Genomic DNA, 14,369 nt, shown 5'->3' with positions numbered 1-14,369 from the left:
TTAACTTATCAAACATTGATTTTTGTAAGATTGTAGCATTTATACTTTTGAAGTTATTTAAGTTTAAAAGTACATGGAAACTTTTGAGACACCTTGAACTCTTTTATTTATTTTTTAAGCTTGTCACAACCTGTTCCCCAATCCAGCTTTCTAGTCTCATTGGACATTCCTCCTCTTTCAGTGCCTATTCTGTGGCCTCATCTCTATTTCTCATGTATCACACTTTATCTTCCATCTCTGTACTTTTCTATTGGTCATTCTCCCTTCTTATGTCCATTTAACAAAATCCCTTTCTTCCTTCAAGAAGGAAGCACCATCCTCAAGCACCATCATCTAACATGAAGCTTTTCTTGATTCATCTAACAATAATCTTTCCCTCTCCTTTTTTAACTACACTGTATTTAACTATTTTGCATTTATTTTCTTTAAATGTCTCCTATACATACTGAGACATGTATTTCTTGTCTCCCATGCTTGAAGAGAAGCTCTTTCAAAACAGGAATGATTTTATTCTTTGTATTTGTATTACCAAGACCTAATAAGTAATTGGCATATAGTAGGCAATTTATCATCATTTGTTGCTTGATTAATCTTTCCCTTCTTTCCATTCACATAGCCCTTACTTTATTTTTGAACCTCATCAACTCTAGAGCTCTAGCCTTACATAACATCACTGCTTCTGACTTTTTTCTCCAATTTCACCAATATACAATTGTCGAATAATATTACAAAGAAAAAAGACTATAAAATACCACTCTCAAAAACCTGCAGCAACTTCTTATTGCTTCTAGAATAAAAGATAAACCACTCCTCTCTCCAACAATGAGATGATTCAAACCAGTTCCAATTGTTCAAGATGAAGAAAGCCATCTACACCCAGAGAGAGAATCATGGGAACAGAGTGTGGACCCCAACATAGCACTTTCACGTTTTTTGTTGATGTTTACTTGCATTTTGTTTTCCTTCTCAAGTTTTTTCCTTTCTGAATCCAATTTTTCTTGTGCAGCAAGATAACTGTATAAATATGTATACATATAATGAATGTAATATATAGTTTAACATATTTAACATGTATTGGACTACCTGCCATCTAGGGGAGGGAGTGGGGAGAAGGATGGAAAAATTTGGAACAAAGTTTTGCAAGGGCCAATTGAAAAAATTACCCATGCATATTTTTGTAAATAAAAAACTTTAATAAAATAAAATAAAAATAAATAAAGATAAACCACTCAATCTAGAACTCAATTGTTCTACAATCTATCTTCCAACTTTTTTTGATGCTTACTTTATATTAATCCTTTTCACAGACTCTGTTCTAGGAAAATCAATAAATCAATAAGCATTTACTTAGCATCTATTATATGTCAGGTAGAGATAGCCATTTTTGCTATGAAGGCCTGAATTCCAGTCCTACCTCTGACATAGAAGCTGTGTGATCTTGGGTAACTCATTTAACTTCTTGGCACCAAAGGCAGCTCTTAATGTAAATTACAGTACAACTGCCAATCAACATTAGTAGAAGGAATTTCCTCACCAATAATCCTCATTATCAATGAAATCAGTGGCCAGAATCTAAATAAATAAATAAAGTGCCAACCTACATTTTATCACTGAAGTCAAAGATATAAATAAAAACATATACTCACAATTAATATAAGGTGGTGCCATGGATAGAGCACAGGGCCTGCACTCAAAAAGATTCAAGTTCAAATTTATTCTCAGACACTTATTAGCTCTGTGATCCTAGGCTAGTCACTTAACCCTTATATGCCTCAGCTCCTCATCTCTAAAATGGGGACACAATGGAGCAGGAAATGGCAAAACATTCCTGTATCTTTGCCAAGAAAACTTTATGGACAAAATCCACGAGGTCATGTAAAGCCAGACACAACTGAACAGCTAAATAACAAAATCTAAGGGGGAAGGCACGTATACCTGGAAGGATTAGGAAAGACTTTTGAAAAGCAAACTAGGGGGCATCTAGGTAGCTCAGTGGATAGAGCACCAGCCCTGAAATCAGGAGAACCTGAGTTCAAATCTGTTCTCAGACACTTAACACTTTCTAGCTGTGTGACCCTGGGTAAGACACTTAACCCTAATTGCCTCAAGGGAAAAAAAAAAAAAACAACTAGATATTTTCAAACATGAAGATCAGAAAGGAGTCCAGGCATGGGGCCAATTCTCACAAAATCAGAGACATGTATAAGGAAGAACAGCAGTGAAGTTAGTATAGTCGGAATATTCAGTGCATCAAAGTGAATACTTCATCTTAAATATGAAAAGGTAGGCCGAATTTAAACCATGAAGAACTTTAAATATCAAATGAGAAGTTTGTATTTGTTTCTAGAGGTTACATGGAGTTTACTCCTTATAATAACTGGAGTTGGCTAATGAGGAGAGCTACAAGGGTCATCCCTGGACTTTAGGAAAAATCACTTCGGCACCTATATAGAATACAGACTACAGAGTGGAGGGACCTGAGGCAGAAAGAACTTTTAATTAGGCTATTACAATAATCATGCCACATTGTACAATCACCTTTCTCAAACTTGACATTCCACATATTTAATCTCAATAAGTATCCACAATGGGGCTGACTCCTTTCTTAGAATGCTTATCCGTCTGGGAATAATACAGAGAACTGAAATGCTTCACTTCTTCAAAAATATCACTAGTTTTTTGCAAGAGTCCACTTATTTTTCAGCTCCTATTTAAAGTCTTACACTATTCTTAGTGTATTCTCTCTTAAAATTCAATTGTATTTACTGCTATATCCTTTGCAAAATTGAGCACAAGAACAGCTTGATATCCCAAGGTAGGTGCTTAAGAAATATTTGTTGAAGTGAATTACTCAGCAAAGTAATTTAGTTTAAATAGATCTATTTCTTGGCCTCAGCTGATCTCCTATGGAAAAAAGAGGAAAAAACCTTTAAGTGCCTAAAATGTGGTAGGCACTATGCTAACACTTTACAAATATCATCTTATTTAATCTTCACAATATCCTGGAAGATAGGTGCTATTATTAGTCCCATTTTACAGTTGATATTAAGTACTTGAATGGAAGAGTGGATTTGACTCCTAGTTCTATGCTCTCTCCACTGGGCTATCCAGCTATTATGGTTCTGATGACATGAAAACTGTCTTGCCTCTTTAGCATAGCTCCTAAGATCCTATACCTGTTTTGATATGGTATAATCACAAAGAGAATTAAGACTAGTTAGAATTAAAATTTAGTTCTTCCTCATTCCCAAGTCATATATAGCATATCCTCTGCCAATGTGTACCATTTTAAAACAAATAATGTAGGATTTACAAAACTGTGGTACAATAATAAGATGAACACTGGATTGAGAATTAGGAATCTAAGTTTTGCCAATGAGACTTCGGGCAAGAAACCTACTTAAGACTTCAGATACCTGATATACAAAATTGAAGAGTTAAAAATGATGAAATCATTGATCCCCTTCAATTTTAAAATTCTACAATTCTATATAATTTGAATTCCCACTTACCAGAGTGTGCAAATTTGATGTTGGGAAGAATCAGTCTCTCACTGACTTCAGAATGAGATTCTACTTCACTTTCTGAGAAAGGGTAGCTATGGATACTAAGCAGCTCAGGTTCACTATCCAAGCCTGAAAGACTCAAATAGCTGTCAGATGCCTATTTTCAAAATTAAAAGAAAAAAAAATTACTGCTTGGAAAATAGTGAAGAACATAACTTCTACAAAGTTAAAATGATTTATATCTTTTGGAAAAAAGTACAAAACAATCATTTGGCAACCCAACCACCATATAATTTTTTAAGACTAAAGATAATGAAGAACATCAACTGCTTGAGGACAGATGACATGACTATTCATTAATAGTCATTTAGATAGCAAATACAGACTGCTACTGTGTGTAGATAATTATGAACATGCATTTTAACTCCATATAATATGAATGCCATTTAGCGAGTTAGGGGTGCTCAAGTGATTTTCAACTCAATGAAAGTATTGACAATAAGTGCCTATATGCCAGACACTGTATTAAACTGGGAATACAAAGAAAAATTAAAAAATAATCCTGACTTTTAAGGAGCTTACATCCCAATGAGGAAAACAATGTATGCATCTATATAATTACAAGATATATACATATGTAAAAAATAGATGGAAGGTAAGTTCAGAAGAAAAGATCCTCAAAGTTAGACACCAGAAAAAACTTCTTACAGAAGGTAAAACTTGACTGATTCTTTAAGAAAGCCAGGATGAAAAAAGGGGAAGAAGAATTTTAAAGTACCTATTATGTGCCAGAAATTAATCTATGGCACTTTACAAATATTATTTCACATGATCTACTTTTGTAGGAGATTGATGCTACTATAATTCCTACTATAATAATTGATGCTACTATATTTACCACAATAACTATAAGTTAAGGATTTTAAATGTCAAATAGAATTTATATTTGATCCCGTAGGCCACTAGAATTTATTCAGCAGATATGAGACATGGTCAGAGTTAATGTTTATGAAAACATGGATCATGACTGTCAAAAATATTCAGGTGCACAAAATAGACTATATGTGTGTGTATACAAAAATGTACATATATTTAAGTATAAATAGTAGATATATTTCTTATTTGTTTTAAATAAATAAACATAAATTTATAGTCCTACATAAAAATATTTAAAACTATGCTGATCTGAATCCTTGGACCTATAGCAACTTTTTTTCCCCCAAACCAATAAAACCAGCACCCTTCCTCATATGACTAATGTACCATAATTGAGAATCCTTTTTTAAAGGCTTTACCTAGATATACACATGATCTGGGAGGGAAAAGAACCCACATGTGTAAAAATGTTTGAAACAGCTCTTTTTGTGGTAATAAAGAATTGGAAAATGAGTAAATGCCCATCAATTGGGGAATGGCTAAGTAAGTTATGATACATGAAGATAATGAAATATTATTGTTCTTTAAAAGATTATGAATAAGCTGATTTTAGAAAGGCCTGGAAAGATTTACATAAACAGATGCTGAGCGAAATAAGCAGAACCAGGAGTACACAATAACAGCAAGAATATGCAATGATCTTCTCAGTGGTTTCGTCTTATAGGATAAGCACAAAAAATCTGAAAAGTACTTTTCCACTTTTGTCTTTAAAAATCTTCTTTCAGCAAACAATTATCCTAGTGTTAAGTAGGACAAACTATATTATCATTCATTGCTTTACTATATTAGAGAGATAAAAGGAGACCAATCCTATCTGCAATTGTAGTCACTGATTGTATAATCATTTAACTCATAAAATGAACATTCTTAGGATCTAGGAATTTACCTTTGGCTAAAGTATAGTTTCCAAGTAGGCTATTTTATAGATGATAATGCCCTGGACAGAGATACTGAAACCTTAATTCAAAATATTAATTTCATCAGACTTGGTTATTTTCACAAGATAATCTCCAATACCTCTCAATTCCCTCTCTAAGCATTTATATATGTATTATTATTATTATTATTATTATATGTATGTAAGCTATTTGAAGACAATGATTGAGTTGGTTGGGTTTTTTTTTTTAATTCCAATAGTGGAAGAGGAAGAAGAGAGAAGAAGGGAGACAGAGAAGAAAAATAGATAGAGATGGGGAAACAGAGAGAGAGAGAGGAGAGAGGAAGAGAAAGGTGGGAGGAAGAGAGAAATAAGCTTTCCAGACACAAAAAGTCCCTGAGATGGATTTCCCTTGGCAGAAGACTGAAAGGAGTTGAGAGAAGGTAAGACCAACATCAATTGTTCTTAGTGTTTGCGATCTTAGCAAATTTGCTGAGTATGAGGTAAAACCAAAGGGTTGTTTTGATTGGCATTCCTCTTATTAGGATTTAGTGTATTCTTTTATGTGTTGGTATATGCACACCTTTTTGGCAGCTGTTTGTGCTATCCTTTGACCCCTTGTCCAAGGGAATGACTTTTGTTTCTATTAGTTGTCTATTTATTTTAGATGTCAAACTTTTATCATAGATACTTGATACAAAGATTGGTTCCCAATCAATCATCTCCTTTCTTATCTTGGATGTATTCCTCATTAAATTTTGAACAAAATAGACCAAGTACATAATAAGACAGAAGTAAAGTGGCTTAGCATTTAATAAATTGAAAGGACTCAGCTACTGGGATAAAGAAACATCAGCAAGAACTACTGAGAAAACTAGAAAATAGTCTGGCAGAAACTAGACAAATGGCACTGTATAACAAAACAGGCTCTAAATAGAGAGATACATACAAAGTCAGATATAAACAAATTAATCAAGTAAAAAAATTACCTTTCAAATCTATGGATAGGAAAAAAGTTCACCAAAAAAAAATGACAGAGCAGATCAAAGACAATAAATTAATAATTTGATTACATCAAATTAATTTTGCACAAACAAATACAATTAAGTTATGATTAAAAAAAGGAAAACAGTTAACTGGGGAAAAATCTTTGCAGCAAGATTATCTGACAAATGTCTCATTTCCAATATAAATATACATATATGAAACTGATTCAAGGTATTAAAATTAAGAGTCCTCCCCTCAATGATAAACAATCAAAAGATATGATAAGACAATTCTTAAGGAAAAAAATCCAAACAATCTATAAGTATGTGAAAAAAATGCTGAAATCACTATTAGAGAAATTTACATCTGAACTTCTACCTCATACGCATCAGACTAGCAAAGCAAATGTTAGAGGGATTTCAGGAAAACAGGCACATTTATGTACTATTGTTGGAGACCAGAACTGGCTCAAGCATTCTGGAAAGCAAGTTGGAATTTGTTTTTAAATCAACAAGTTACTGACTTAATTAAGTGATTCCAGTAGTAGGCTTATATACCAGAAAGATCAAAGAAACAGGAAAAGATCCTGTACGTGCAAAAATATTTAATAGCAGCTCTTTTTTATAATGGCAAAGAACTGGAAAACAGTAACAAAGTTCAACCATCAACTGGATGAACAAATTATGATATATACATATCATATATATATATATATATATATTCATACCTACATTCTGTAGATTTCTAGAGGGATGGGTGGATAGATGGAAAGAAAAACAGACCAGAAAGAGGCACTATGCTAAGTGCTGGAAAGACAAACAGAAGCAAAAAGACGGCCCTAATCATAAAGAAACATATTCAAATAGGAGAAAGACAATGGATCGGAAGAAGTAAACTGGAAAAACAGTCCAGGGAATTACGGGCTGAACAAGATCTGAAGTGAGCATAGATAGGGAGGATACTGTGTCAAATGGAGATTCTGGAGAGGAATTCACTAACTGGAGGAAACAGCGAAAAGGGTAGAATTGTTGTCAAAATGAAGTCAAGGGAGTCATGAGATGAGCTAGGTAAAAAGTAAAGTGAAGTTAAATATCAGGGGAACATATAACTAGGTTCCAATTAGTATGGAAAATGAATTTCCTGAAGAAGTCACATTATTCAAATTTGTAAAGCATATTTTCATTGGGAGAGAAAGAATTATCATAATTTTAACTTCAAATAGTATGAATTTGAATACCTGGGACCACAAGAAATTCATTATTCACCCTATTAGGACTTATATGCAGGGAGATACATGAGGATCCATGTAATGATCAACTATGATTGCAGAGGGTCAATAATGAAGAATGTTATCGATATTGTAACAGGGAGATGATGTACTAATGCAGAGAATAAGGGGTGTGTGTGTGTGTGTAAATTGCCAATATAGCAATTTTTTTATCTGACTGCAATTATATTAGAAAAGTTTTACATTTCTTTTTAATCTCAGGGGTAGAAATAAAAAATAAATTAAATGAAAAGATAAATTCAACATAATACTTTTGAAGTTATCCTGCCTATCTGTGCTTTCTTCAACCTTTTAACTTTTTGCTTAGTTAATTAACTAGTTAATTCTCATGTTCATCTTTTGAACTTGGAGACTTACTACAGATTTATTATCATTGGAATAAATTGGCCTCCGGCAATATGCCTGCTTGCTTTTTTGAAGATAACGCTTCCAAAAATTATGTAATACTTCATCCTAAGGAAAGAAAAAAATAGTTCAATTTAAAACAGATATGTCCATCATATAACAATATCATATTCTTATATAATATTCTTCTTTGTTTTTCCAAAAAAGTTGTTAAAAGTTCTAGGCACATATTAATTACTAAATAATCATAAGATCAGAGATTTAAAGCTGTAAGGAAACTAGAAAAGTCATTGAGTCCAATTCCCTAAAGATGAGGAATCTGAGGTTCCGAAATCTAAGTAACTTGCTCGGGTTCACAGGAGCTTATATGTCTGAGAACCCAGATCTAACTGGACTACAAAGTTCAACACTTTATGTACACTATACTGTTAATTGATTTTACTATACTGTTATGTATACTATGTACTATGTACACTATACTGTTGATTGATTTTACCAAAAGTTTATGTTTCCATGTCAGTTATAAATAAAATCCTAGTCCTAATAAAATGTATTAGCCAGATTGAAATGATATATTGCATCACTCAAGTCAGAATGAAAATACATAACAATTGTGTAAAATAATAGTCTTTTACAACAGAGTTATTGCAGCAGGAAAAAAAAAAACTATGTTTGTAATAACTAAAGGTAATTTAATTAGTTCTTCTGTCTAAATGTTTTACTTCTGTTTTGAACCAGTGACTTAATTATTGCATGTTATTATTATATTCAGGGAACTCTCTAGTAGTTCAAAGATTTAAATAAATGTTCTTTAAAATTTTACTCCCATAAAATGTATTAAAAGAACAAACTAATATCTATTTACTCAATAAAAATTTAAGACATTCTTTGCTGAGATTTCTTCTTGTTTATCTTATCAAAGATAGATTTGTTTTTAAAAACTTCTTCTCTTTAAAAAGCTTTCTTTGACCATTTCAGCCCATAGGGATATTTCTTACTTCCTTTTGCAGTTAGTTTTTTAAAACCAGACCATATAATCTTAGTGATTATCAATTCATGTGCACTATTCTCTCACTAATACTGTAGACTCCTTTTAGCAGTACAAGGCATATAGGTTTACTGTTAAGGACAAATACTTGTTAAATGAAAGGCATCTACAAAGAATTAGTTATCATTAAATTAAGATAACTAATCCAAATACTAAAAACCAGAGAATATGAAATTTAAGTAAAGATGAAACATGAGATATATCACTCCAGGGACAAAGTATGGTTAACCAGAAAGGTATTCAAGAGACAATGAGAAAAAAAGTTCTACAGCGGTCTTAGAGCTTTAGTTCCACTCTAAATACTACTGTCCTAGAAATAACAAAATGTTAAGTGAACATACACATTCTACTGCACCTTACCTTTAATTTGGGACATACTCCTAGGGATAGCAGAGCCTCGGCTTGTTGATAAAGTATATACTGAAAACCTTCGCAGATATACCACTCCCAGCCTTTCTCTATATGACAAAGAACACATTTCAATTATTTGCATTCAACAATTTGATATCTGACAAAAAAAGCATTTCTACCAATATTACTGACCAATTAAAATTTGTGGTTTAATCTTTTCAAATTTATTTTCTTTATACCTCAGAATATAGGTTTTACTATTTCCACATTCTATTTTTCTAAACTAACATTTGTTTCCTTTCTATCAAGTAGGCACACAAAATAGCAATTTGCCTTTTAAAAGTCAGTTTTATTTTAATAATGTATCAACAAGAAAATCTTTTTTCTTAAAAGTGGCCTGTAACTTTTTTTGTAACATAACCTGAAATACACCAGAGATAAAGAATTTTATTATTTTTTTTTTTTTTGGATAAAACTAAAGGTAATGAAAAATTTGTACTTTAATGGATGAATGCCATATAAAAACTATATAAAGCATCCAACTCTTGTTTCCACACTTATCTGCTGACCTAGGAGAAGACAGTATGAATGATGCTAGGAGCACATGAATGTCAAGGAATAAAGAAGGAGCCAAGAGTTAATTACAGAGAAGGTCAGCTATGACAGTCGAGTCTTCTGGAAAAGATGATCAGATACTGGCAAAAAGCCAAAAAGAAAGATACTAAATGACTAGTGGCATACTTTTTAGTAGCATTAGTATTTAAATACTTCAAGGATCTATCATTTCATCATCTCTCCAATGTAGATTGCAATCCTTACCCTAACTTAGTAATTGATCTTAGTGAATTTTTGAAACTGAGCAAGTGATCAATGTGTGGCAAATCTGGTGATTAGAATTTAACAAGGCTAGTCCTCAGACAAAAGATTTGGGGCCATCACTTGAAACCCTTCAGATTGATAAACCTTTCATAGCTTATGATCCAGTGGGACAGCTTTTGAGCACTAAGAGTTATATCCATGACAGAAGTCATGAGAGCAGTTGGAAAAACATGAATTCATTGATTTCATGGTAAACATAATGCAACTCAAAAACATACTATTACAAATTCACTGACAGGGAAAAGGATTACACATAGTAAGTATTTTTAATAAATATTTGAACTGAATTAATGAACTTTTTAGAAAGACAATGTTATTTATTAAATTTAAATGGGACAATGGATTCTTAGTTTGACTAATAAAATTTTCATCTCAGAGAGTTCATCATCACCTGCTCTAATGAGCAGATATGAATAAGTTAGTATGAGTATTTCTTGGATAATAATTGATATTCATAGAACATTTTAAAGCTAAAAATGTATTTAAAATGTGCTATTTAATTTAAGCCTCCTAAAAATCCTGTGAGATAGATTCTTTAGGCATTTTATTTCCATTTTTATAAATGAGCAAGATTATGAAAATGTCAGACACAAAATATGAGCCTATGTCTTCTTGATGCCTATGTCCAGCACTCATGCTATACTACTTTAAGAGTTTGTTCTACTAAATATTATAAATATTTCTCCAAAACTATTTACACAAAAGGAAATATATGTATTTTGTTATATTCAAATTCATACATGGAACATAGTGTTTAATCTTTTGTCTACCCAATGTATATGTTTCCTCTAGAATATCCCTGACAAACAGTCATCTATCAGTAATAATTAATTCACTAACCTTGTAAAGGATCTAATTTATTTTTCAGACAGCAGTTTTAAAAAATCCTTTCTTATGCAATATACATCAAAATATTTACAACAACTCTTTTTGTAGTGACCAAGAACTAGAAACAGAGTGGATACTAAATAGGGGTAAACAAACCTCTATAGGGGTATACAAATGTATTTAAAAATTATTGTACAGCAATAAGACATGACAGAAATAAGGAATTCAAAGAAAAGTGGAAGGACTTGTATGAAGTGACACCATAAATAAGAGCCAGAATCACAATATACAACACTAACTACAATGATATAAAAGAAAAGATCACTTGAAGGAAGCTAAAGTGAGTAACTAAATAAACCAAAACTGCCTCAGACAATACAACGAAATTTATCACTTTTCTAAACAGAGAAGTCAATTGATTATAAGGGAAGAATGAGAATACATTATTAGACCCTATTTTTGTACTGACTATTTTTGTTTAATTTTTTTTGATTGATGACGTTACAAGAGAATTCAATATGCAGTGAATGAATCTTGGCTTCTTGGATGTCTGACTGAGCTCTGAATGTTCCACAGTGTCTGCTTTCCTGGCACCTGGAACACATTTTTTTATATGTCCATTTTGCCAAAGGAAATTCTTCATATGCTTGAGGCAGACATTCTCCTCAACTCAGTGATGGGTCTGAGGCCTATCTATTACCCTCAACCATGTTTAACCTATCTACCAAGATGGTTTACCAGTAGCCACTGCACATGCTACAGCTTCTTGTAGCCATAAGTAAGATTTGGGTGAATTAGGTAAACACTGAAAATGGATGAGCAGCCCTGAAAAGGGCTCTACAAGCCCAACCATTAGAGATATTAGTCACCTTTAAATGAAAACTTTAAAAATGATTTTATATGTATATGTGTATGTATATGATTACAAACAATATTGATTAATATATCACAAGTATACATACCAAGTTTCCTTTTTTTTTTAAGTCCTCTGTTGATGGCTTGGATCTTTGTGTTAGGTGTAAAATCCACAATACTTTCAACCTCCTTATGCCTCTGAGAAAAGCAGATACAGATCATTAAAAAGATGGAAAATGATACTTGAACTTCACCAGAAGATATAAGAGTTTGTAGGACTGCTCATTAGTACTTTTGCATTTCACCCTGATTCCCCATTATCCAAACAAAAGGCAACTTGGATAGAAAATCTGAATTTCTAGATGTGCCTAGGTTAGGACTAGTTTGATATTTGATGGAATCAGAAGAAGTTGTTTTTACAATGGTTTTGTAATTAAATTCATTTTTTTAAGTGTCAGAAAATTGTTACAAAAGAACAATAGCCCTGGGTAATCAGACCATGGTTTCCTATAGCTAACTTTTTGGGGAATATATAGGTAGTTCAGTGGGATAAGAAGAAATCTTTCAAACTGCTTTTAAGTTCAGTGTAATGAATGCTTGGAAAATTTGAAAGGGATGATAAAAATGTTCCTAAGATAATACCTCTTAGAAAATTACTTCCTCTTTTAGGGAGTCAAAATATCTACTAGCTTTCATTACCAAGTAAATTGGGTGTTTGCTGGAGAAATTTAAAGAGGAAGCTAATAAATAAATAAAACAACGGGTAATGAGGGTATGTCTAAGTGGGAGTTCTTGTTAATTTGCAGAATACCATAGACTGGGAGAGGATTTGTTCTTGCAAATTCAGCTGAAAAAATGTGGAGAGATGGTGGCATATTAGAACATCCAGATCTTCCATATACACCGTAGGAGCAGTTCCTGACATGATAGCTACTTGGCTAGTTGCCCCACCTCTACTCCAGCAAAACTTTGAAAGATAAAAGAAATCCAGTGGGGAAATACAGTAACTGACAGCTTGCATGACAGAAGTGCATTAAAAAGTCAACCAGAACCTAAATGCAATAGGAAAGGAAGCTCTCAAGCAATATGAGGTTCAGTATGACCCAAGATGGAATATGTGTAACTTATAAGGCTTTGTGTCCAGATGCAGCGAGACCAGAGCAATGTCCTCTAAAAATACCTGAACTGCCAGAAGGCCCCAGGTTAGAAACTTTGGAAGCCTTGGGAGTAGTAGCCTGGAGTGACCAGAAAAGTGTTGTTCAGTATGTGACTCAGGACAATCCAAGTCCCAAGGGGCTCTAAGGTCTCCAAAACTCTGTCTTAAGATACCAGAGATGGCCTTGAAAATCCAGAGCTCTGAAACGTGAAGATCCACTGGAGAGAAGGGTTAACTCAGGATAGTATAAGAATCCGGGGGGTCATAATGAAATCAAATAAAGCCTACAACTCTATCCAAAAATATAGCAGGGGATACAACTCTGATTTTTGGGTCTGATGTTAACAAAAAGCATTGCAAATCTAATGCACTGTAAAGGCCAAGAAGTTTTTGGAGAGGAGGAAATGTATACTCTACGACTACATGAATACCTAGAAAAAAATAAGCAAGAGATAAAAAGTAAAACAAAAGTTCTAGAAGAAGGAATTTGAGGAAAACAGCAAGTAGTAAATCTCACCCAAGAAAGACTCTGAAAACCAAAATAGAATAAACAGCAATCAATGACTCCACGAGATAGCAAGAAACACTAGGACCCAACAAAAAGACAGAAAATATAAATTAAGGTATCTGATATCACAAACTAACCTTTGTAATAGGCCAAAGAGAAAGAATGTAAGAATCAGTGGTACCACATGACTAAAATTGCCTAGACACTAATAGTTTAAGAAACTATAAGTAAAAATTACCTAGATTCATTAGATTCATAAGGCAAACTAAAGACAGAAATAATTCATTTCAATGTCCTGAAAGGAACCCTAAAAAAGGAGAAGTCCCAAGAAAATAATAATCAAAAAAAATTTGGTAGCTAAGATTAGGACTTAATAGTTTATTGGAGGGAGAGAAAAGAAGGAGGGAGGGACCAATATTCACAGAACTGGTTATGGCCCCAATAACTGAGGTATTGGATCAGATGACAGTTCACACAAGAGATAAAAGAATGAGAAAAAGCAAATCTAAGAAAATTTAGGGTCCAATCTGCTTAATTAAGGTTTGGAAATACAGTGGATAGGGAAAATCCATATAATTCCATATAGCATTCATAATAACTTACATTTAATTCCTCACAATCTAAAAAAGGGAGCCCAGAGCTTCATAGGATTCTGGGTTCTACAGAATTTGTATTCTCCACCTGCATAGACAACTTTCATGTATTGAATTACTCTTAAATGTATATCTAGTGGGACCCCCAAAAAAGCAAGTTCTTAAAAAAACCTAGACAGGCTATCATGAAGCGTCTCCTCTCAAGTCCTTAT

The 14,369-nt window shown here is 32.9% G+C and overlaps 1 protein-coding gene across 1 annotated transcript in view; it reads right to left on the bottom strand.

The window, feature by feature from the left end:
• The window catches only part of TAF1B (TATA-box binding protein associated factor, RNA polymerase I subunit B), a 108,859-nt gene that overhangs the window by 85,902 nt on the left and 8,588 nt on the right, over positions 1-14,369 (bottom strand). Inside the window, exons 3-6 of the mRNA XM_051976105.1 lie at positions 12,008-12,098; positions 9,348-9,445; positions 7,952-8,047; positions 3,513-3,663 (exon numbers count right to left, since the gene is read on the bottom strand). Of these exons, the coding sequence (XP_051832065.1) occupies positions 3,513-3,663; positions 7,952-8,047; positions 9,348-9,445; positions 12,008-12,098 (436 nt within the window). The remainder of the gene's footprint in view (positions 1-3,512; positions 3,664-7,951; positions 8,048-9,347; positions 9,446-12,007; positions 12,099-14,369) is intronic.

This window comes from Antechinus flavipes, chromosome 2 (genome assembly GCF_016432865.1).
Source record: "Antechinus flavipes isolate AdamAnt ecotype Samford, QLD, Australia chromosome 2, AdamAnt_v2, whole genome shotgun sequence".
Taxonomy (NCBI): Eukaryota; Metazoa; Chordata; class Mammalia; order Dasyuromorphia; family Dasyuridae; genus Antechinus; species Antechinus flavipes.
This window is presented reverse-complemented; position numbering and strand designations above follow the sequence as displayed.